The sequence below is a fragment of the Cinclus cinclus genome, chromosome 6, assembly GCF_963662255.1.
Source record: "Cinclus cinclus chromosome 6, bCinCin1.1, whole genome shotgun sequence".
NCBI classification, from domain to species: domain Eukaryota; kingdom Metazoa; phylum Chordata; class Aves; order Passeriformes; family Cinclidae; genus Cinclus; species Cinclus cinclus.
Window position 1 is genome coordinate 14,432,872 of NC_085051.1, and position 24,039 is coordinate 14,456,910.

A 24,039-nucleotide genomic window follows, 5' to 3' on the forward strand; every position below is an offset into this window, starting at 1 on the left:
ACAATGCCAAATTCATTTTTGGCAGATATTCCAGCCAAGTTGAATAGTAGGCATTCTTCAGTCTTTTCAGATATCCCCCATATAATACATAATGCATTGTATTAGAAAGGACAGATCGCCAGCCAAGGGATCTCAACTAACATAGAGTTCAAAAGAGGTGTTTTGGAAGAGCTAGCATATACCTATGATGGTCTTGTATTATCATTTTTTTGCTTTGAAGAAAATTCTGATTTGTTACTCATTGTGAGTGAGATATTTTCTTGTCATCTCATAGCCATGCATGTTGATGTCATTGTGAGAAGCACAAAGAAAGTGAGACTTTCCTTTGTGTGTGACTTCACCAATGCCAATGCTAATTTTGGAGGGGAAGAGCTGGTGGGAATCTTTCTCTTCTTTCCTGTTCTCTTTTCCTTTCTTATTTATTTTCACTTCTGTGCAAGTATGGAAAATCCATTCAGAAGGTAAATAGCTTTCATTTTGTTTTTGTTAAAGGCTATTTCCATTGCAACAGGCCAATCACAATTCACGTGACTGATAGACTGTACCAATTGTATCCTTGGCGCATATACGCGATGGTTTTATCATCCATTCCCCTCAGGTTGCAAATGCTTATCACAGCTCATGTTCTAGCAGCAAACTTACTCATAAAGCAGAGGCTTTTGTGGCATCGTGAATCAAGAGGGAAAGAGGGCACAGCAATACTGTGTGACTCCTGCCATGAGCAATGTGCCAACTGACCCATGATAGGGTGCAAGAGATGCCAGACTCTGGGGTACTTTAGCAGTCAGCTACAGAGTGAAATCAGCTCAGAAGTCCCTGGCTTTATAAAGTTCCTTCCATTACCTATCCTGGTCCTGTCTGGGAACTGGAGGACCAGGAACTCTACGAGTTCTGTACAATTCCACACTGGTATCCTGAGAATACATGTAATTTTGGTTCGATGTGGAACTGTTTCACCACCATCAGTGCTCTAAACTCAGCTGTTACCGCAATATCCATGAAGTATTGATAGTAGCAGCAACTTATCTATTTCTGCAATAATTAAGAGAGACTATTTTTATATACATATACAAGTATATATATTTTAAGAAGTAACAAAACACACACTTCAGCTAACAGAATTGTAACACTGTAGCTGGAGTTCTGTTTCTGATAATTATTATGCACCACTAGCAGCAAAAAATATTGCCTGCATCTTTTAGTTTCCAAACAGGGAAAGATCTATATGTGTGCAGGAGAAAAGCAAAAAATACTAACATCAGAACCAAACTGTTAAGACAGGATCTGCATTGCCGTGGATGTTAAGTTTCATTTCTGTAACATGAAGCATTCACAGGCGCTGACTTGTTTTTGAAACCGTTATATGCACATTATATGAAAACAGGGACTTGCAAGCAGTGAAAATCTTTAGATTGGCCAATGTCACCTAACTGTAAACAACTGGTTAATATTGCACTAGGAACACAGAATGGGTGCCTAACTTTTCCAAAATAGTTCCCAAGTTGTCCAGCATATTTCTTGTAATTTTTAACTGTAAAACTTCAGTGTGACAATGTCTAGGTTACATAAGATAATGTAATTTGCATCCAATATATTATTAAAAAACAAAAAGCCTGCTTAGTTGCTCAGGTGTGAAGGACATCACATGAAGTTATTAATTCCATATATTATTTGTGGTGGAATGATTAAACATATCACCAAACAGGGCTGAGCATGAAGCAGTTCTGCTCATGACTCCCTCTCTCATGCACTGAATCAACATTTCACATCTGTTCCTGGTCCATGCTCTCAGGGCTCAGCAGAGCTCTGCCCGGTGCCTCCTCCCAGGATAAGGAGCACTTTCCTGGCACAGGCATGCAAAGAGCAGAGCTTTGCCCACAGGCTGCACAGCTGCTGCCAACGATGCTGTGGTCATTTGCAGGCAAAGCAAAGATGCTTTGAATTTAAAGTCTGGCAGGTTTGAATTAAATCTTTTGATTGCCCCCAATACTCTCAGCAGCTCAGTCCTGGGCTAATCTACACCTGGCAGGAGGGTATCTTTAATTAACAGCACTTGTTTTAAATCTGACATAAAGAATGTCAGAGTTTTATTCTACCATACCTCCCCTTCCTGCAGCAACCCTTCCTGTTTTCCATCCTGTCTGATCCCATCAGTGGGTGGCTGGGAAAGCAGCAGAAGGGAGGAAAGGCATTTCAGAGTAGAGGATGACAGAGCTAGTGCTGCAGGCAGACCTTCACTAGCAGCATTAAGAAAGGAGAAATTTCCTCTATACAAAACATTATCTTCAAGGCAGTTTCTGCTGACCATAAATTCTCAAGATACTGCTAAAAGAGTGTCTGGTGGAACTGGGCCTGATACAAAGCAGCAGATTTCACCTGACCATTTTGACCAAAACTCCTTGACCTGAGCATATCTCAAACTACAGAGAGCCATGTGTCCCCTCACTTCACATACACCCACCAAATTCTAGCATCTCCATGTCAAGGGATTAACATTGTTATATTGCAGTGTATTTTGCAGGCCCTGTTCAAGATCAGGGCTTCATTTTGCCATCATTTTATATGGGACAACCCCTATACTGCAATCAAATACACGGCAGGCTAAGTGGACAGCAAAGAGAAAATGGAAGTAAGCCCCAATATTTTCAGTTGCCATGGGGCTTAATTTAATTGAGGAAGATTATTTGAAGGGCCAATGGCAAAGCCACTGGTTGTATATAACTAAACAAACCGCAGTCTGTTGCACTGGAGTGTCTTTTATCTCTAGGCTTGAGTACTCTAAACAGTCAGTATCATAACAGAAATTAAAAAAAAAAACCAAAAAACACCCCCCCCCCCCAAAAAAAAACCAAACCAAAAACCAAACCAGAAAAAGACAATTTCACTCAAATATGATTTTTTGTCCCAAGTCTCACACTGTCCTACAACATATAATAATTTAATTCAGTATACAGTGAAATATCTTAAGGTGCACATTTGTAAGAAGACCCCAAAACATGCAAAACAGATATTAAAAGCTCTCAGTTTTGTTTTTAAAGCATTGCCCAGATCCTAACACCCTCTCTTACGTGAGCTGTGTGCTCACCTGCTGGATAGGTTTACTGCATGGTTACATCTCAGAGTTATCACTGGATGAAGCAGTGAATGTAACTTCCCAACACTGTAAAAGAAATTTAGAACCTGAGTGGAATTCATAACTTCATTTGATGCCTACAGTACTGTCTGGTACCACACAGCAATGATCTAAAGAATGCATCTTAATATGTAAGCCGAAGAGATGGGTTATTTGGGGTTTATTGAGAGAGCTACCCCACCCTTTTATCCTTTTCGTATAGATATTTGCAACACCATCACACAAAGGGTATATATTGACTTTAATATGGCCAAATTAAGAATTTCTCACTTCTCTGATCCCCTCTGCATGCAGCTTCACTTAAGCTATACTCCAAGGATATCCAATCTTCATACAAATGTATTGTGGAGGCTCTTCCACAGTGTACAGGTGGCAAAATTCTGTATTCATTGCATGGCTGTAAAGTACAGAAAAAATTACTAGAATTGAAGCACCTAAGAGGAGAGGGAACATATCTGTCATTAGTAATAGAGACTTCAGCTTCAGAAAAATATTCAGTGGTTCTTTTACTTCTCTGCCCCAAAACCAGTTTTCAATAACCCACTCCTAGGCAATCCTGATGTCTGAATAGTTAAAGTAATCCAAGTCTATCCCTGACAGAAGGGAGCTACAAAGTTACAGTGACTCCAGTGTACTCCAGGTCGGATGAACTGGAACAAGTTTTGATGTTAGGAACCCAATATTTCAATGCAATTTCCTGAGAGAGAGCTGATCTCCTTTTAAAGAAATCATGTGGAATTACCCACTCCAGCTTTATCACTCCTGATGAAGGAGCTGCTCTTTTCTCAGGGCTTCATTTTTCATCTATTCTGTCATCATAACCTAAATAACCTGTATTCCTTGTGCAACACACTGGCTCTAACGTCAGAAGTGTGCTGAGCACTGTAATTCCAGTGCCAGTACTCAGTGGGAGCTGGGAACTCTTGGCAGCTCTTGTCAGAGGCCCATTCTGCTGCCTAACATTTCGCTGTAGCTTGTGAACCTCGGTGGCAACCTCAGAGGCTTTTATGGAGAGCAAAGCATTGTTGAAGCCGTAGGTATGTAGTCACTGTGGTGGTCCTTCAAGCCACAGGGAGGCAAATTCTCTGATCAAGTGTCTCTGAACATTACAAAAAAAGTCTCATCTAATTTTAGTGTCATAAAACCTTTGCCCCTCTCTGTAAGATGGACAATATATGGCAAAGTAGCTTCTAAGAGTTTCAATCTGTTTCAGCTCAAAAAACTCAGATATTTAAATGTGTTGGACATAAAAAATACTAAAAAGGCAATGGAAAAGGTAATAGAGAGGTGTTTTTTCTTTCCTCACTATACTTAGCCTCCCTAGTCTTTAAAATCCAAAACTCCTCATTCCAAAGTAGCAAATGAGGTAATGATCACATCTTGATATCACTGATGATGGAGTCTTTAGGATCTAATGAAAAATTACTAACACCTCAAAACAAAAGGAATAACATTCAATTGTTCTCATCTAACTTAAGTTTCACTTGTCTGAGGTCCCCATTGTATTGGAAGAACAATCAGGCAGCCTCTGAGAGCAGTCCACTCATTTATGACCTGTGTTGTCCTCTGGGGGTGCTTTTCTCCATAAGACATCACAGGTGACTGCAGCTCTAACTCAATATTCTCAGTTAAGTACCTACAGATCTGTGGAAGCACTTTGGATCTATTCCTTGCCCCATGTGGCATTCCTGCAGTCTTACAACTTAATCTAAAGCAGAATCTATAACTAATATTACATAATATCTTGTACAATCATTCATCTGTCACTTCCCATAGAGATAAAACTGGTGGGTGTCACTTGTACTACTGTTGACTTTTGAACGTGAGTAAAAAATAACATTCTCTAAGCCAAGTAATCTGAAAACAAAGAGGAGGAGTTATGTATTCAAGCACAGTGCTTTATGTTTACTGCTTTTCTCTGGCACTCAGTGAGACATGAAAAAAAAAAATCAAAAATTCAAAAATCTCCCCACACAAACCCTGTGGGCCAGAGCCAGGTCTGAGTGTGTTTAGGGACTGGACTGCAATAAGCTAAAAATCAATTGCAGAACTAAATAATAAATTTTAGGAGTTTTCATGCCTTAATAACCTAATGAGCACAAGGCACTTTTAGTCATGGGAAAACACAGATACAAGCACTTCAGCCAAATAAGGTCAACCTGTGCCAGTCCTCCAGCTCAAAGCAGTTATAAATATGGTAAATCCTCTTTCTCAAGCACATGGCTCCCATGCCATCCAGTGCAGAAAGTATTCCTGGAATATGAAAGAGATACTCTTGGCATCTCTTCCTTGTGCTGGCCTGAGTATGGTTGGTGTTTTCAGGAGAGATACAAGAAAAGGCACCTCTGTGCAACAAGTGCATTTCTGCTGCAGTACAATTAAACACACTAGATCACTCACCTGTTACTATGAAAAGCCAGGGGCAAAAAGGTGTAGGGTGTGAGGTCCTAGTTCTGTGCCCAGTCCACTTGTTTGTATCCCTCTTGGACTATACTTGCTGGATATTTTCTCCAAGCCTTTTGTTTACTTGCTTGTCTTTTTATAAGCACAAAGCCAAAATAACAAGCACTCTACCATTCCTGCTGTCATTGTTCTTTGTATTCATTTATCCACATTCCATGTCTCAGACACCTTCCATACTGTATAGATCATCATACTGTATTCCTCAGTCAGAGCAATAATATAAAATGGTAACATGACTCATTTTCTTGCAACCTCTACCTGACCTGTCAATGACCCCCGTGGTGTTAGTGAGACTCTCAGATGTTCAGGGTAGGTATAAGTGAACCCCTAGAAGGATCAGGATGAAACTAGGAAGGATCTTCCAGAGCTCTTTGCAATGCAGGATTTCCAGAAGCAACCATTCTCAGCACTGCATTAAGCACATATCCAGTAATGCCTGTAAATAGCAATATGCACTGGATCAACTTTCCTAGAGTTCCTGAACTTCCCTAGCAGTACCAGTATGTAGGCAGCCAACATACTGTCACCTCACTTCAAGAAGTAGTACCTGTTAAGGGTGATATTCTCTGGGAGTGATGTTACTATGTTGGCCAAGTTAGTACTGGGAGAGACGGTCACCACCGTCACTGGAGTGGGTGGTGCCTTTCCTGGGGTACACGGCTTCCTGGAGGGACCCAGGTCGACATGGTGGTGAGTAAATATTGAAGAGGTAGGTTGGGTTGGAAGGATTCTGCATAACTCATGTAGCTTACTAAATTCTGCTCTCGTGCCAGTATAAAGTCCTTCAGTATGATCTACTCAGAAGAACTTCATAACAAATTTCAAAATATGCAGTAACCTAAAAATGAGGAAACTAATAAAGATACCTAGATAAAGATACTTATTTTAATAGACTTAGAATATTGGGGTAACTAAAATGAAGTTGTTATATAGGAATCTTAATTCTTTTACATGTTCACATTTCTCTCTTTTTTCTCTTTCTCTCTTTCACTCTGTTTGTTAACATTTGTTATTGCTGTACGTTGCTTGCGACTTGTGTATGTTACAGACTGTCATATTTTATTCTGTGAAGTTTTTCTCCAATTCCCATCAACCTGAGCTCCATGTTGGGCAGCCGAGGAGATTACAATACAGTTCTTTATTGCAAAAGAACCAGGAATGTCACAGACTATAGGTAACTTCACTGAGGTTGTGACACAAAACCTGATGCGAGGTATTAATGCAAAGAGTAAGTACTTGGTATGAAAATAGAGCTATTTAGTCAAATTACTTTCTTTTTTTTCAGATAGTCTGCATGGGAAAAATTAATTTTCATTACTCTCCAGAAGAAAACACTTACAAACCTACCAATCTAGGATTCTTGTCACTCTCATTTGAAGACCAACGGTGCCTATGTCAACATATCATTGCTCATTTTCAACAGCTTAAACCCATACTTTCTATGCTGTTCTTCTCTATGCTAAACCTCCTTCCACACTCTCCAAGTCATCATTTTGTCATTTTGTCATCCTTTGTCTGTGGTTTATTATATCTTCTACATAATTCTTTTTCTAATTTAATATAACTATATCTCTTTCACTCTAAGGACCTGATTAAACAACAACAAAAATGAGATCCTACCCATGGGATTCAGGTTTCTTAATCACGTGTGAGGCTCTGTAGCCTATAAAATTGATTTCTGTAGCCAAAGATGGTCTGGCACAGAAGCATAATTGTTACTTTGCTGAATGATGTCCTGAACAAAGCATTTTGGTTCACAATCTTCCCCAGTTACTCCCATAAACTAGTTTTCAAGAATAGTAAAAAGTAGCTGATAGACATTCTGATCATTTTCTAGAGGGACAGTATGAAATTTATTGCTTATTCTTAATTGTCAGGAACTCAGAAATCACTACAGTCATGCACCAACTCAAGAAAAGTGTATTTGTCTCAGTGTGAAGTTCCTTTACTACCTGATTTTCTGTTATGCTCTGACTCTCTCTAAATAATTGAAGAAGCACAGCAGAGTTTCCATGAAGTCTGGCATAAAAAAATAGAGCAATTTATACTGATGCAATTGATGAGTGGACAATGAATATTAATGCAGAGTAAACACTATCCAGGCAACTAAAATAGAAACAACTTGCTAACAGGACTGGAATTTGACTTAAAGAGACTCAAGAGACTTGGGAATTTAACTGAGAGAAATCATTGAGTAACACAATTCTTTAGGTTGGAAAAGATCTTTAAGATCATCAGGCCCAACCTCTAACCCAGCACTGCAAGTCCACCACTTAACCATGTCCCAAAGTGCCAGATCTACACAACTTTTAAATACCCCTGGGGATGGCGACTCAACCACTTCCCTGAACAGCCTGTTCCAATGCTGGACAACCCGTTTGGTGAAGAAATGTTTGCTAATATCCAATCTAAACCTCTCCTGCTACAGCTTGAGGTTATTTCTTTCTGTCCTATTGCTTGCTACTTGAGAGAAGAGGTTGACCCCACCTGGCTACAGCCTCCTTTCATGTATTTGTAGAGACCTCCTCTCAGCTTCCATTTCTCTAGACTAAACACTCTCTACTCCCCCAGCCACTCTTCAAGACTTGTGCTCCAGATCCTTCTCCAGCTTCACTTCCCTTCTCTGGACTCCCTCCAGCCCCTCAATGTCCTTCTTGCAGTTAGGGGCCCAGAACTGGACACAGCACTCAAGGTGTGTCCTCACCAGGGCCAGGTACAAGTGGACAATCCCTGCCCTGCTCCTGCTGGCCACACCACTGCTGATCCAGGCCAGGACACCCTTGGCCTTGCTGGCCCCCCCGTGCACTGCTGGCTCATGTCCAGCTGCTGTCCCCAGCACCCCCAGGTCCTGTTGTGCCGAGCAGGTTCCCAGCCCCTCTGGCCCAGCCCGTGGCCGTGTCTGGGGTTGTTGTGACCCAGGGGCAGCCCTGGCACTGGGCCTGGCTGACCCTCACCCCGTGGGCTCAGCCATCGATCCGGCCTGTCCAGATCCCTCTGCAGAGCCTTCCTGCCCTCAGCAGCTCAGCACTGCCACCCAGCCTGCTGTGTCTGCAGCCTGAGGATCCCTCCTCCAGAAAACTGGCAGAGAGATTGAACTGGACTGGGACCAGCACCGAGCCCTGGGGAGCACCACTGGTACCAGCTAGCAGCTGGATGGAATCTTCTCACCCCCAGTCTCTGGGCTCAGCCATCCAGACAGGATTTTACCCAATGAACAGTGCACTTTTCCAAGCTATGAGTGCACCATATCTCTAGGAGAATGCTGTGGAAAACCTTTCCCTCACCCACTAAGTGGGTCACCATGTTATAGAAGAAGTTCAGGTTGGCCAAGCAGGATCTGTGTTTCCTAAACCCTGTCTGGGCCTGATGCCCTGTCTGTCCTCTACATACCACATGATGGCACTCAGGACAATCTGCTCCATGACCTTCCTGAGCACCAAGGTCAGGCTGACAGGTCTGTAGCTCCCCAGATCCTCCTTCTGGCCACTCTTGTAGCTCAGTGTCACGTTTGCCAACCTCCCCAGTGCACCAGTACCACTGATAAAGGATGGAAAGGGGCTTGGTGAGCATTTCCATGAGCTCCCTCAGTACCTTTGAGTGGACGCCTATGGCCTGAAAACCTGTGTGTGTCTTAGTGCTCAATGACCACTTTCCTTGGACTATGGGAGCTTCATTCTGCTCCCCATTCCTGTTTTTCAGCTCAGGGAACTGAATACCCAGAATAAAACTGGCCTGACTATTAAAGACTGTTGCAAAGAAGGCATGACACAGCTCAACCTTTTCCTCATCCTCTGTCACCATGTATCACCCTACACCCAGAAAAGGATAGAGATTCTCCTTAGCCCTCATTTGTTGCTAATGTATTTATAGAAATACTTGTACTGTCCTTTATGGCAGTAGCCAGATTGAGTTCTAGTTGACTTTTGGCCCTTCAAATTTTCACCCTGCATGACCTGATTACACTCTTGTGGTCATCCTGAGCTGCCTACCCCACCTTCCAAAGGTGAAAATCACTTGTTTTCCTGAGCTCCAGCCTGTTCAACAGTTCAACCCTGTTCAGCCAGTCTGGTCTCCTTCCACTGGCTCATTCTTTGGCACACAGGGACATCCTGCTCCTGTGCCTTTAGGATTTCCTTATTGAAAAATGTCCAAGCCTTCCTGACTTCCTTGCCCTTCAGGATTGCCTCCGAAGGGACTCTGTCAACCAGGCTCCTTATGTTCAAGGTAGCAGTTCTGCTGATCCTCTCCTTACTCTCTGGGAATCAAAAACTATCATTTAATGATCCCTGTGCCCAAGACAACCTCCAGCCATCACATCATCCACAGGTCCTTCTCCATTCACAAACAACGGGTCCAGTGAGACATATTCCCTACTTGGCTGACTAGGGAAGTAAAATCTAGGGATAAAAAGTCAATGGATATTTTCAGAAAGCAAGCAGCTCTTAATTCCTCCACAAATCAATGTGAATACCTTTGAATACTTGAATTCCTACTCCTAATTTCATCACAATCATTTGCTTAGCACAAGAAGTACCAGGCAAAAGTGGTGCTGCAAAACCAGGATGCAAAAAGGAATGTAAAATCCTTGCTCCTTTTTTTTTCTTGAAGAAAAAAGCTGGGAAAATCTGTCCTCCAGCAGCCTCATGGCTGTTCTACTTCCCACTTGCAGATAATAAGCTTGTAGCTAAGAAAAGCTGCAGCAATTCTCCACCCTCACCTCAGCTGTGTCACCCCTGTTCCTGTAGCTTTCTGTCACAAGCCCAAGAGCCAGGGAAACCCGTCATCCTAAGAAGAGTTTCCCATTGCCAGCAGAGTATGACACAGCTAATGTTTGCCACAGTAACAAGGCTTTTACATCACCAGGAGAGTGTGACAGGACTGAAATACAGAAGAATAACTAACTCATGGAACACATACCAATACTTTCTTCAGGGAGCCAGGACTAAAAGTCTCTGCTGTTAGGGAACCTCATGGAGATGCTTCTTGAAACACTTCAGGCAGCTACTGTAAACATTAGAGTTAGTGACACATTTAAAATGAAAATGACCCTCATGTTCTGAAAAAGAGCCAAAGGACATTCAATTGATCAGGAGTGGGACTATCCACAGACAGTAATAATGGCAGTCCCAGCTTTGGATCAGGATGATAAGAGCGCAGTTGAGATCTGGAGAAGTGGTAGGTTATTTTTTTTTTACATGAGGTGGATCTGTGAAATATAACTTTACTTAGAGAAAATGTCCCCAGCAGCAAGATCTTCGTCTTTCAGACAACTTACTTTCCTGACCCTGTTCTCAGCTGCTCCTGCCTTCTTCCTGCCTGTCAAACCCATCCCTTGTAACAGGCTGCAAAGCTCTGAAGTCACCCAATGTCTCTTTAGGAAAGGTGTAGGTACTCAAGCTCTGTCTTTATCTCTTTCAATCTTTAAACAAGGGTAGGAGCAAAGTAGTCTCTGTTCTTCTGGAACAGATTGTCAGTGACCTCATTTGACCAAAAAACCAAAACTATGTCTCTTAATTGCTGTGTTTCTGATCCAGAGCTGAGAAAACCCCATCTTCTTCAGCAGAATGTGGACCAACCTGTCACAGTCCATGTATTCAGACATTGATTCATGGGTGACTATGCTTGGATTCCATGCTGTGAGTTGTGAGGTTTCTCTCAGCCCTGTTTCGGCTGTAGTGATCCTGTAAATACTGAAAATGATCCCTTCTGAGAGCACCTTTCAACTCACACAGTCTTTGGAGTAAGTGACACTGCACTGGTCTGTAGACACATGGGAGAGAAAGAGGTGGAGGTTGTGGGGCACAGCTACAATCCTGAGATGAAGCAGTGAGAATTGCCACCATGTCTGACCCACACATGACTTCTAACACCTACAGTAAGAAGGACAGACCAAGAACTCATTCCTTGGCAGCTGCTAGAGAACAACAGTTTGCTCTGGAGAAGAAGACTGGGGTGAATGTCCCCGTGCAGGAACCATTTCAGTGCAAGTGCCACATTTCTAAGCATAGATTGAGGTCAATAAATGTATCATACATTTATGTGCACTGATACTCTGAACAGAAGGTGCAGTTCGAATGGTTGGAGAGTCAGTGTCAGACTCTTGCTTATAACCAAAACCAGCAGCACTGGTAAAGACACTGCAACAATTTACAGCCATTTGCTGTGGCAAAAGAGATGAGCAATGGAGCAGCAGGTACATGGACAGCTCTACTGTGCTTCTCCACAATAAGCAGAGTACACTAATGCAAAATCCAGCAGTTCTCCTAAGTTGGGATATTTTTCAGAATCCCTTCTCCTCATCTTGAAATCCAGAATTTGCTTGGAAACACATAAGGCATTTTAATATACTTTTCTATAAATGGAGAGGGATGAGAGAGGGAAAAAAAGAAGCAAGTGGAAACCACACAAATTAGGTAGTTGTGAAACAAACTACTCACCTGGGAAATGTGCTGGATATTTTCTTTAGCCTCTCAGCCAAATCTCTGCAGGAGAATATTTTGAGCTGGTGCAGTTAGCTAGGTATTCACAGATACGACAATTAGGGAGATAAGGTGCCAAGCTGAGAGTCAGAAGATTTTGTTGTAAATAACCTCTTACATAGCAGTAGGCAAGTCACCTCACTGCATGGTAGTTTCACCCATCTGTAAAAAAGAGATGATAATATTGACTTCTCTTCATAGAACAAAACCTAAAGAACAAAAAATGCTGTATGAGCCTAATTCAGATTCTGCTAGCAGGGATGGAAAGACTCATAAATTTAATAGGCCAGAATCAACACTTAGAAGTTTTAAGCACCTAGAAATAGTTGTCCTTAGTATAACGAGACTCAGAGTCACCAGACAGCAATGCTTGCATAGTTTTTCTTTATCTGGAGTTCTCTCAAACACCAGGTCAGTCTTGGAAAAAACAAACACGCAAATGGAAACTTAAGAAGTCAACCTGAAATAATGTAATTTCCTTCCATCTTCCAACCTTCTTCTTAAAATTGTTCAGCATGCCAATCTGCTAGTTAAAACAACGGGAGCTGCTAACTGTGGACTGACGGCATCCGTGATGTGTATGTTTTCTTTACTCCCATAACAGACTAACCACATACCTCCAGAGAATTAGGTGCTGTAGCCAGTGATTTGGAACACAACTATTCTACTTAGCACTTACTTATATACACCAGCAATGGACACAGCGTTCTGTGCTGGCAGTTTCTCTGCTTCCTATATATTCACACAAATTGTCACTGTGGATTAGCATGGCTATCCAGAATGCAATCCCTAAGGCATGGCCCACGACTGTAATGTTCAAGGGACATTAATAGGACAGTTAATTTTCCCACATCTCCAGCTACTCTGTTCTCTTCCTCTTGAATGGAAATAAAATAACAGGGTTGTGGATTTTTAACAAGCATAGAGGGAAGATCATCAGTGCTAAGGGACCCTGAAGGGGCTATAAGAACAAGTTCCAGCTCATGCTACTAGAGATTTGTAATGCTATTTAAGAAATTAATTTGAAGAAGGTCAATTTTGTTGCCATTCAAGCACAACAAGCTGCTTCCAAAACAATCAATGGCTGTTACCAGTGAGTAGCCTGACCCACAAGGACTCTGCTCAGAGATGTTTTGATCTCCTGAAACAGACCAATTCGCCCTCCAACAATCCACCAACAATTTCATTTGCAAACCTGTGCTCAGGAGCAGCAGTGGGTATCTCAGAGATTTCAATGCAGAGCTCTGCTGACTCAGCTGCCTCCCTCATTTCAGGGTTGGAGCCACCAGCTTGTAGCCATAGAGGCTTGTGAAGCAGCCCAGTTCTTTGCTCCTCCCCAGGAGGACTGCAGCTTTCCCCAAACACAGTTAAGTGATTTTTAAACACACGGCTCAGTACCTGCAGTGTCATGGTTTCTATGGCAGCCGTGCCAGGTTTTTGTTCACAGTGGTATTAAATAGCAGTGATTATTATGAACAGAAAGGAATTGCAACTCAGTTGAAACTGTAAAACTGTAGAATCCTATTGAAATTGGTGTCCATGAGTATTAAAATGCCCTATAGCTTTTGCCACATTTTTAAATGTGTTGAGAGACTTAATTATTTCATTGCTCACAGAAAAAAACCCCAAAACATTACTACATCCTTCTCGGGGGAAATAATTGGCTGATTCTGCACAGAGAAAAATGGAGGCAGAGATAAGATCTGCAGCAAAGACTGTTCATGTTGTGACAAACCAGTGACATCTAAATAGAAGGGAAAAAAAGGCCTAGAATGCAATTACTGGTGCATGATAGATGCATATTGTGTGTCATGTACATCTGTGTGTGTGTGTGTGTGTATGCAAAGTAGCAAACATAACTTGAAAACACTTCTGCCTTCTACTCATCTGTTGTCCATCAGATGATCAAAATCATACCTCTAAACTCTACCGAACTGTATTGTTTTTCTTTGGGGCTTGTTTTATTAGTTGGCTTCAAAATAATTGCAAAATAAATTACAATATTATATAGCATTTAGAACTAGCTAGTACATGAATGCAGAAAGAAGGGGAACTAAAATTGTCTATCCATTGAGTTTCTTTCCTTAAAGACTTGCAGGATCACCCATTGCCTTACAGTGTCTAGGTAATAAGCATTGTGCAACCGAGGTGTAAGATGCTGCCAGTACCACTCAGTTAACATATCTTGGCATTTGTGGAGCTTCAGAAAGCATATTCTGACTGTTTTTTCTTCCCTTCAACCAAAATACTCATTTCGAGCTGTGCCATATTTCGAGTATATTCTCAATACACTAATTTGCACTTTAAAACCCTAAAAAAAAGAAACCTACACTAAATAGCACTTTAAATTGTTTTATAAAGGTAAAAACCAGTCACACAGAGAAGACATGATTCTCAGTCTATCCTCATGGGAATGTGTGGAGCAAAATGGGCAAATCTGAACCTATTTTCATTTTTTACAGCCAAGAGTAAATTTTACTCTACCTAGTTTCCAAATTAATGGCCTGCTGTAGTGTTTTGTGTATGTAGTGTCCTGTGCTGGCATTGCAAATACTGTATGTGTTTCAGAGGAGAACCTCAGAAAATGGATTGGGTTTTCTTTAAATCCACGTTCTGCTGTTATATTTCCATACGTAATGTACTCTGTGTGTCTAAAACGTGTACAGCCATTGTGCATGACTGATATCAGAGATGCTATAAAACCATCTGGGTAAATTTTGGGGAGGGGAAGAGCAGGAATTTTCCCCTCAGTAATACCGCACACGGGTGTAAACCAGCACAAACAGAATATACTCAAATACTAAAACACAACTCTCAGTCCACTGCCTCTCCAGAGCGACAGTAGGCTCCATGACCAACAGGTCATCCATGCACCATCCAATGCCATGCAAAAACATACTCTGATTTCTAACCGCAGTCTTCTGCTCGCAGGCCTAGGAACCACTGCACACCCCTTTCTGAAAGGGCCCCTCAGTGTGGACCTACAGGTGGCTGCTGTCACACCTAACGGGATCACCTTTTCTTTCTCCTCCCACTTAACAGACTTTATTTTATTTTGGTGCAGTGCACACGAACGCAGTGTCTAGGACAGATGTGCTACCTTTTATAGTGTCGCTATAGAAGTCTTTAGCTGTGAACCCTTAATTTGCAGCTGGAACTCTAATAAACAGTGCATAGTGTTTCAATAGCCTTCTGCTTATATGTTTGAAGATTCGAAACTGAATGGTGAGGTGGCCAAGGCGGCGCTGGCAAATGAAGACTGTCCCCACATAGACCAGGCTATTACGCCTGATGAGGGCCTGCCCTTTACCCGCTCTGGCACTCGGGAGAGATATGGACCCTGCTTCCTCTTATCAACCGGGGAATATCCCTGCCCGCCTGATGGAGGAATAAGAAAGGGTATGTAGCTGGGGCCCTGTAACCACATAGCTAGAAACTGGTTTAAGTAACGAAGAGAAAGTCAGCTTAGCTGTAGCACGCGATAGTGCGCTTGCTGTAGAGATGCACGTTTGGGCTGGAAACCACCACCTGATGTCTGCATTTGGAGTTCCTAACCTATTTCTTTCAGAAAGAAAAGCCTGAGGAGCTGTAACTACCCTGTGCAGCTACACTAGGCAGTCGAGTCCTGCACCTCAGCTGGTGCAGGATGCTGTAGTGGAGGATGTCCTTAAATTAGCCCATCCTCTAAGGAGAGATCAATTAATGTATCATAGTGATGAAGGTTTGCCACTTGGAAAGCTCACAGAGCTTACCAGACTCTGAGGAGCACAGACTTGGAGGTGGCAGACAGAAAAGCTAAAACACAAAAGCAAAACATATTCAAGAAAATGTAAAATTATTATTTAGTGCCCTTAACAGAGCACTAAATATATTTGGGTATTCATAGCTGGTTAGCTCAATAGAGAAAGAAAAGGATGAACATCTGTTGGCACAGGTGTCTTAAAATTAGAAAATAATCCATCTAAAATCATTTCATAAAAAAATAATTATTAGGTAGTTTCTCAGACTTCTGATATGTACGAATCTCTCAGAAGTAACTGTATTTTAGTTTGCGAATGGTCAGAACAATCTATTTAGCAACAGAAGTAAAGTCACATTAAAAAGCCTTCCCTTCTTAAAAGAGACTGTTTTGCTTTAATAATTTAATGTGAGGCAACCATAAAAACCCAAAATTAGAGTTACATCTATATGCAAAGTTGATAAGGAATGGGAAAATTGGAAAAGAACTTACTCTCTTCAAATCAGTGTTTACCACTGATGTACTGTATATATTATAAGATAGAGTCAATATTTTAAAACTGCAAAGATTGTATGACATAACCATACACTGAGTATGGAGTATAGAATTCCCATGTGCTATTGTATGATGGGCAATAGTTATAGTAAATGCCAGTTATAGATAGTGTATGTATTTACAAGTCTAAAGCTTATCACCAACAAAGATATAGTAGGACCACAAGACTTTCATATGAAAGTATATCCTCTAAAATTTACCTTTGTAGCAAAGCGTTTTACTTGATTCTGTATTGGATAAGCATTGGCCGTGTTCATTCAGCCTGGGCGAGTTCAGGTGGTTCCAGTGGATCAGGGGAACACTCCAAATGGCACATCCTTTGGGATGGGGAATGTATGGTTTTCACGATGCACTGCAACCTCCTCTCGTTCCTGAACGAAACAGAGGCTGGTTTGCTAAAGAGTAATATACGTCAGCATATTGTTGGCCTGTTTGAAACATGTTGAGAGCATCTTAATTGTTGTTCCAACAGAATTTCATTCATAGTTTGTGCAACTCTCTGTACACTTGCTGAGCTGTTTACGTGCATGCTTGAAAAAGAAAGGGGGGGAGGGAGGGAGGGCAACTGAATGCATGTGATTTTGTTTTCTTTCTTTTTCCTTTTTTTCTTTTTTTTTCTTTTAATGCTGAGAACAAAGGAGTAGTATCTCTATAGCAACACATTCAATTCTATGGATTTTGCTGTCTTGTCCCCCCTCCTGCCCCGCAAAGATACCACAAAACTTAATTTTGCCTGTGGTCACAATGCATGAAGTGGAAGGGAGAGGTATGTGTGAGTGTATGACGGAGACATAGAAAATCCCTCCCACTGACTCTTCTTTTTTTTAGGGTACAACCATGTTGCTGCCTGTAGGATCAATTACATAACCTGACCATCTTGAGAAATGATGATTTTTTTTAAAAATGTATATTTTTAAAACTTTTTCTGTATTTCAACGTCCTCCTGAGTCATGTTGCAAGTGATACTACTCTCGGCATGTCCATGCATGCAGATGCTATTGAACTGGCTACAATGTTGACCTCATTCTTAGTCCATTCTGTCATTGATCCAATGCTGTACTCTGCATTTTTCTTTTAAATGAAGGTTACGAAATGTCACGGAGCCTTAACAGCATAGCTGGCATAAGTGGAAAAGCGATAGGATTATCCTCAGTGTCTGCGCCCTACAGCTCTCCTAGCCCAGTGAGACGTTCTTGGTCTCCCATCCCATCTATTTTGTAGCATGGATCAGTAGCAGAGAATGGTCTAAAAAGCTTTACTTTCAATTAGCCTATGCGATGTTGCATATAGTCCAGGTGACTAAGTCTGAAGATGCAATGTCTCACAGTAGCACCCGCTGCGAACGGTGTTACTTCTGATGCTTAGGTGACAACACTCCTAAATAGCACTCAGATGACAATAGGCAGGCATTGGTGTAGTACTGGTGGGCCATATGTGCTGCATGGTATCAGTACATAGGATGAAGGGTAGATGCACCAGATGGCTTCCTTCCTGGTGCATCCTGCTAGTATATGCTTATTGCGGCTAATGGTGGATCTACTGGCTCTGTATGGAATGGGTTAGGCATTTAGTCGATGCTGAAACATGCCAACGATGGAAGATTTTGCTTTTCTCAGGATATTTTTGAGCCATAGGAACCCTGCAGGAGTTTGAGCAAACAAGCACAGTAGGATGAAACTTTGCATGGGCACCTATTTTAAGCTGAAAGCAATACTCAGAAACACTGTAGAGAGGTCTCAGTCTGGCTGACTGCATGGGAAAAAAAATCCTGTTGAAGAAGAATATGGCTGCCTCTGCATGTAGCTATTTCACCTTTTCCTCCTTCCTTTAACACTAAGATGCCGAGCTTGATGTGAAAAGCGCAGGGAAGAAGCTCAAGTACTGATTGTATTCTTTACATGCAGATCTTTGCAAAGAAAGTCCAGTCATTGCTAAATATATGCCAACAGAGGCAGTCAGAGTGACCTGACAAGGCAAGATGGAGATGAACATTGATGGCTAATAAACATCTCTGTGGAACTGTGCAGGCATAGAAGACCTTCTCATTTGGACAAAGTTAACTCGCTCCATGCAGGTTTTATGGATGATTCTTCGTGGTTCTGGAGTTGTACTAGAGATGCAGGCTTTTTCTACGGCCAAAATGTAACAAAACTGTAGAAGATCTCTTTTTTTTAATTTTTCTTTTTTTTGTTCCATAGCATGACTTGCATGAAGACAAAAATTAAAATGAAAAAAAAACAAAAAACAAAACAACAAAACAACACACACTCAAGAAACACTGCAAATGTATGATTAAGGAGAAAAAAAGAAAAAAAAAGGCAAAGTTATATATTTTCTTTCAAAGCTCTTTACTTTTACATACATTGTTGTAGCCAAAATGTAAAGCATTATAAAACTGTACATTTCTTTGCTATGGATTGCTTCTTTTTGTATACAAGATACAGAGTAATGGTTTTAAAAAGTGCAATCAGGCAGTCATCGGTCATATTGACCACGCCTTCACAGTTCATCACACCGACATGGAAATCAAGAACTTTTAATCCAACTAGAAGTGTATAAAAATAAGAAAAACTTTTTCCTGTCTGTTTTTGTTGGCATGCTTGTGACACATGGGACCTTCCTTCGGACCTGACAGTAATAGCTGGTTAATTTCCCAGCTCTGGTTATGTTGTATTTTATTGATGTATAGATCCAACATAAAGACCCTTCATAAATTGTTCATATTAAGTAATCAGTATGAATTTTAAACAAAAGAGGTGTTATTTTAAAACTGGGACTTATAGTACAAAATCAGGAAAATACTCAAGTATAAATGGTCTCAAAGTTTAAGAAACAAGACAACAGCATTGTATGCAATTTAGTACTGAGTAAAATGCATGCACAATGTTATGCAAAACAATTCTAGCATGAAAATAAATTTTGTATCATGGTTTCAGTGCCTGCTGTATAGTGTAAAGGGGAATCCTTTTCTGAAGCAATCAGGGGTTTCCAGAGACTTGCTTCTAAAACCTTGAATAAATACAGTGTTCTCAACAGAAATGTAGGAGAAAAGCTTGGTATTGCTTTGGTTCTACAATGCTAATTTTGGTTAGTAGATAATAAATGAAGCCTGCAAACACTTGATACAACCAATGTCTAAAGAATTCACACCATTAGTAATTTTACAAGGGAAGATTAAAAACACCTATAATGATCTAGGTATCTTCCTTTTCCCTCCTCAACAATAATAAATGTTTGTCTTTTTAGCTGATTAAATGAATTCAGTTTTTCTTACTTCTTTGGGCCCCGTCCTTCACTTATTCTTCACTGAGCCACTCTAGTCCAGCTGATATGAAAGTGAAAGAAATCCGGGTATCCAAGTCACACTTGATTTGCCACAACAAAACATGCACCATTCAGAACTGAGAAACACAGTGGGATTAAGTTTCATTTTAGATGCTACAAATGAAAACCGTGGACTACGTGCCAACAGCATTCTAGTTGCCTGAGCATTTTTGGTAAAGTTCTTCTGTAAAGGAAGGATACACACCTTTATCCTCACACATGGAACTTCAAAAGAGCTGGCAGTCTTCTAGGCAAACTACAGCATCTGCAACTGCTGATGGGAGTGGAAACATAAAGGAATAGTGCCCTACAGTCTGGAGGAAGTAGAGATTAAGCACAAAAAAAGCCCAGAAGAAATACTCATGGCTCTGGTAAGTGCTACATTATACACAAAAAATCCCCAACTGCAGCTGGACCTTGTCATCAAAAAACTCTACTCCAACAGAAAAACAAGGAAGACCTCAAGATATGTTTTAGGAATAGAGGAAAGGCTGATAATCTGAATTTGTACATAATTAGAGAACTCCTTTGTTGTCTTTGATTATTACAGCATTATGCACTTGATTTCTGCTTTAGTTTCTCCCAAGAACTATTTTTCGCACACTGTTTCTATGCTGTCATTTTCAGAAGATAAATTTCTTACCTCCAGAGGTAAGATCCAGATTCATCTAGGATTTGCTTAATGAACAACTTTTCCTCTTACAACGTATCAAGAATCCAGAAATAGATTTATCTGCCACATTTTTTTTATTTAACACTAACTCAAGGGCCCAGTGTTAGTTCTCCATTACCATAAGGAATACCAACAATCCAGCCCTGTAGGATGTAGGAATCCCATGCAGGTCTTCACCTCCACTGCACTTTGCATATATCTGATCCTTAGAGAACAGGCTGGGTAAAACTGTCTTTCTGTGCTACTTTTATACATTCCTCACTCTCATTTTCATTTAAGTTCCCCTCTCTGCTCATTCTGGTTTGAGGTAGCCATGTCTTCTGGGTGACTTCTATAAACCCTTCAGAGACATGAACCACGCTTCCCATCCATCAGGAGATGCTCTAAAGCTTGAGATCTGTTTGACCCCAGAGTACCCCTTGCACAACACTGGCAGCTCTGACAACACAAGGGAGAGAGGAATGCAAGAGAAATGGAAAATCTCAGAAGCTGTTGCATTGAATCCTACAAGAAATTTACCACATCCTCCCAGCTGCCTTCCAGTTAAGGACCTTTTGCTCAGGCATTATTATTAAAACATTAATTCCTTCAAGCCTGCCACCTCTCCCTACAGGAGGTATATATATATTAAAGCATTAAAACTATACATGTGGGTAGATTCTGACTGCAGGCTACAATAATGTCACCAGCTATTTCTGAGTTCACACCATTGCAAGTCAGAGCAGAAGTTGGTTTTGCAGTTCAGTTATACTGCCTGTTTCCAGCTGGAAATGAACATCTGTGTTTCCTCCTCAGTAAAGTCGGCTTTCAGCAGTGAGTTCCCAGCTCCAAGACCCAGTGCTGGCCCTTCATCTGAACCCATTGGCAATTAGTTGCTTCTTACTTGCTAATATTTAAAGCACAGCTCAACCACACCTTCTAAACACACAGCTTTTCCTCTGACTGCGTGAAGGTACTTTTTTCTCTGGACCAACCTGATGTATCTCCAAAATTGCAATTTCAGATGGAAGAAATTTCTGAGAATAGGTTTCGGCTTTCTCATGCCAACAAAAGAAACAAAACAAAACAAACAAAGAAAACCCCCAAACACCAAAAAAGACCAACCAAAAACCCCCCTAGCTAAAACCGCTGTGATAACAATCAAGCACAGCAGTCATTAATCTGGATAAAGTGATTTTTCATGTAAATTGCCTCCTCTCTCCTTAAAGTTTCAGGGCCAAGAAGAAAATACATCAATGAAACAAATGTCTGCTAGGACAAATGAGCCAACTGAAATACAGAACAGAGCAAGCAGGGCTAAGGCAAGAGCATTCAAAAAGGAAGCGAGCACAAAGCTGCTTACGAAAAAGATATCCCGAAGATATTACCCTGCCAGTTTGCATATCCCTTTCATAGTTTCAAAAGAAGGCAGCCTACTTTTCTGCTTTCCATATATATCCTAGCAGGAACTTAGCCTCTGAGCTCACACACAAACTACCTTCACTTCATGAAAGCATGCTTAAATTATGCAGGGTATTTTTAAGTCACTCACTTACTTGAGTTTGGGCATAAAGTATCTGTCTGTTCAGGACTCCCAAGGCCTCTGCATTCATCTAGGACTCTTAAATGCCCAACTTCTCTCCTAGGGAAATACAAATGTTCATTTGCAATCAAGAACAATATTTGCATTCAAGTCGACCTGAATGTTAAAAAACTGGTCTGTAACTGCATCTCTTGAGTTTCTTTATCTGACAAAGCAAATGCTATAACAATGTATCTTCCCTGTCTCTGTCTCACAAAGCCAGGTTTTCAACTCTCAGCATTCGCTTGAACATTTAAAAAAATTTCATTAGGTCCAAACATCTCCAGGTACCAAACATTAAAAGTGAGTGCTCCAAGGCTTCCCTTGTTTTTCCTGCTGCCCAAGCTAGAGATTCCTTGGGCAGCAAAAGGCAAAGTGTTGCATTTGTGTTAGCTCAGCTGTCACTCTGAGGTACCTGCACTGCCTCTGGACTGAAAGGGCTTAGCAGGGATGCCACAGCATGTGCAGAGGCTGCTGACTGTGAGTCACACCAGCACAGCAGCAGATAAGGCTCAAGCCCAGGGAAAGCAGCTCTGTAGGGGCCACGCTTTGCTGGGGTGGTGTCAGTGCAAGTGGGTGACTGGAGAAAAGGCAGCAGCAGCTCAGGAGGTGGGAAATGAGAAGGACACAGAATAAGTTTGGAAAATGGGTTATGCAAGTAGGAGCAATGGAAACAGCAATCAGCAGTGAGTGGGAAAGAAGAGCAAGGAGAGAGGGAAAGAGTGGCAGAGAGGTTTACCCAAAATAATGGTTAAGAACCTCTAGCCTACAAGGTAGAGCATTGGCCTGGGACTCAGAAAATGGGAATTGTATTCTTCACTCCCCTGTGGACATGCTGGGTTACCTTGGTTGGGCCAATTTAATTCGTTTGTGCCTCAGCTTCTGTTTCTGTGACATTATCCTCTTTTTAAAGTGTTCTGATGTCAAAAGAGGAAAAGCCATATTTAAGAAGGAACAGTTATTGTAATCTATCTACTCAGAATTAAGGCACCAGAGGAGAGAAGTGTCTCTTCATTATGTAAAAGATGCCATATTTCCTTGTCTGCAGAAGAACACAATGCCCCTGTAGGAATCCCTTTTCTTTTGTACTTTAAAGCAGAGGATTATTATGGAAAATGATTAAGCACCCACACAGTTAAAATGACAGAGCATTTTCATTACTTATTGGCAACTCCTCTGCTGCCCTAATTTAGGTACCACATGTCTTCTTGCATTCAAATCAGTAAAAACAAAACAAAAGCTAAACTCGCTTGACATTTGCAGCCAAAAACTAAAGTCATGTCAGAACATTAAAAATCTCCCAGTTCTTGGCCTCATTTCTAAATACAAAAAAAAAAAAAAAAAAAAACAAACAACAACAACAAAAAACCCACAGTCTGCTAGCAAAGTGTGCATATACACTTGAAAGAATTATGGTGACCACAGAGTACTGGAACAATATTGAATTGGAATTCTGAAACTCCACTTACTAAATCTGAACCCCAAGACCTGAAGGCACAGCTCCCCCCGTAAGACTTCATAGTATCCAGATAATCAGGTGGTCTACAGGCAAAGCAGCCTGGAAACAGATGAGGAAGTTGGAAATTAACTGAGAGAGGCTGGCCAACATGGGAATTGGACTTAGACTCCAGCCCCTACCAACCTGCAAAGGTACATCTGGAAATGAGACAAAATCCAACATGTCACAAAATTGCTGGTGAAATTTTTGTAAAATAAATGTCACCTCTGAATTTTCTCATCCTTCAGCCAGCTTTTACTCAGGAATAACTACTTTGTTGTTCTTGTTTCCAATCAAGCTGAAGAATGTGTTCTCCCAATACTCTAAATTTATGCTTCCTCACTCTCCCACAAGGAAACACGTGGTTCATCCAGGCCACGATTCAAATGCAGAGACTATTTTCACTGATGATTATTTTCAGTCACATACTCTATTTTGATGTTATACAGAGGCATTGATGAGTAAAAACTGCTGCTGCATTAAAAACAGGTGAATGCTGAGACAACTGACTGATGAACCTGAATGAAATGCACAAATCGCTCAAGAATGTGCCTGGCTTCAGTCCTTTAACATCTAAATGGGCTACAAAATAACAATGGCTTTACAGATGCAGT

At 41.2% G+C, this 24,039-nt stretch overlaps 1 protein-coding gene across 6 annotated transcripts in view; it reads left to right on the forward strand.

The window, feature by feature from the left end:
* Positions 1-24,039, forward strand: part of KCNC1 (potassium voltage-gated channel subfamily C member 1) — a 121,499-nt gene that overhangs the window by 86,293 nt on the left and 11,167 nt on the right. The window contains exons 3-5 of one of the 6 annotated variants that reach the window (XM_062494232.1): positions 156-157; positions 15,372-15,474; positions 17,454-17,590. In XM_062494232.1, the coding sequence (XP_062350216.1) occupies positions 156-157; positions 15,372-15,474; positions 17,454-17,590 (242 nt within the window). Of the gene's footprint in view, positions 1-155; positions 158-15,285; positions 15,475-17,453; positions 17,591-18,273; positions 18,960-24,039 lie in introns of those variants that run through there. The other 5 variants (XM_062494235.1, XM_062494230.1, XM_062494229.1 and 2 more) reach the window with 5 other exon arrangements.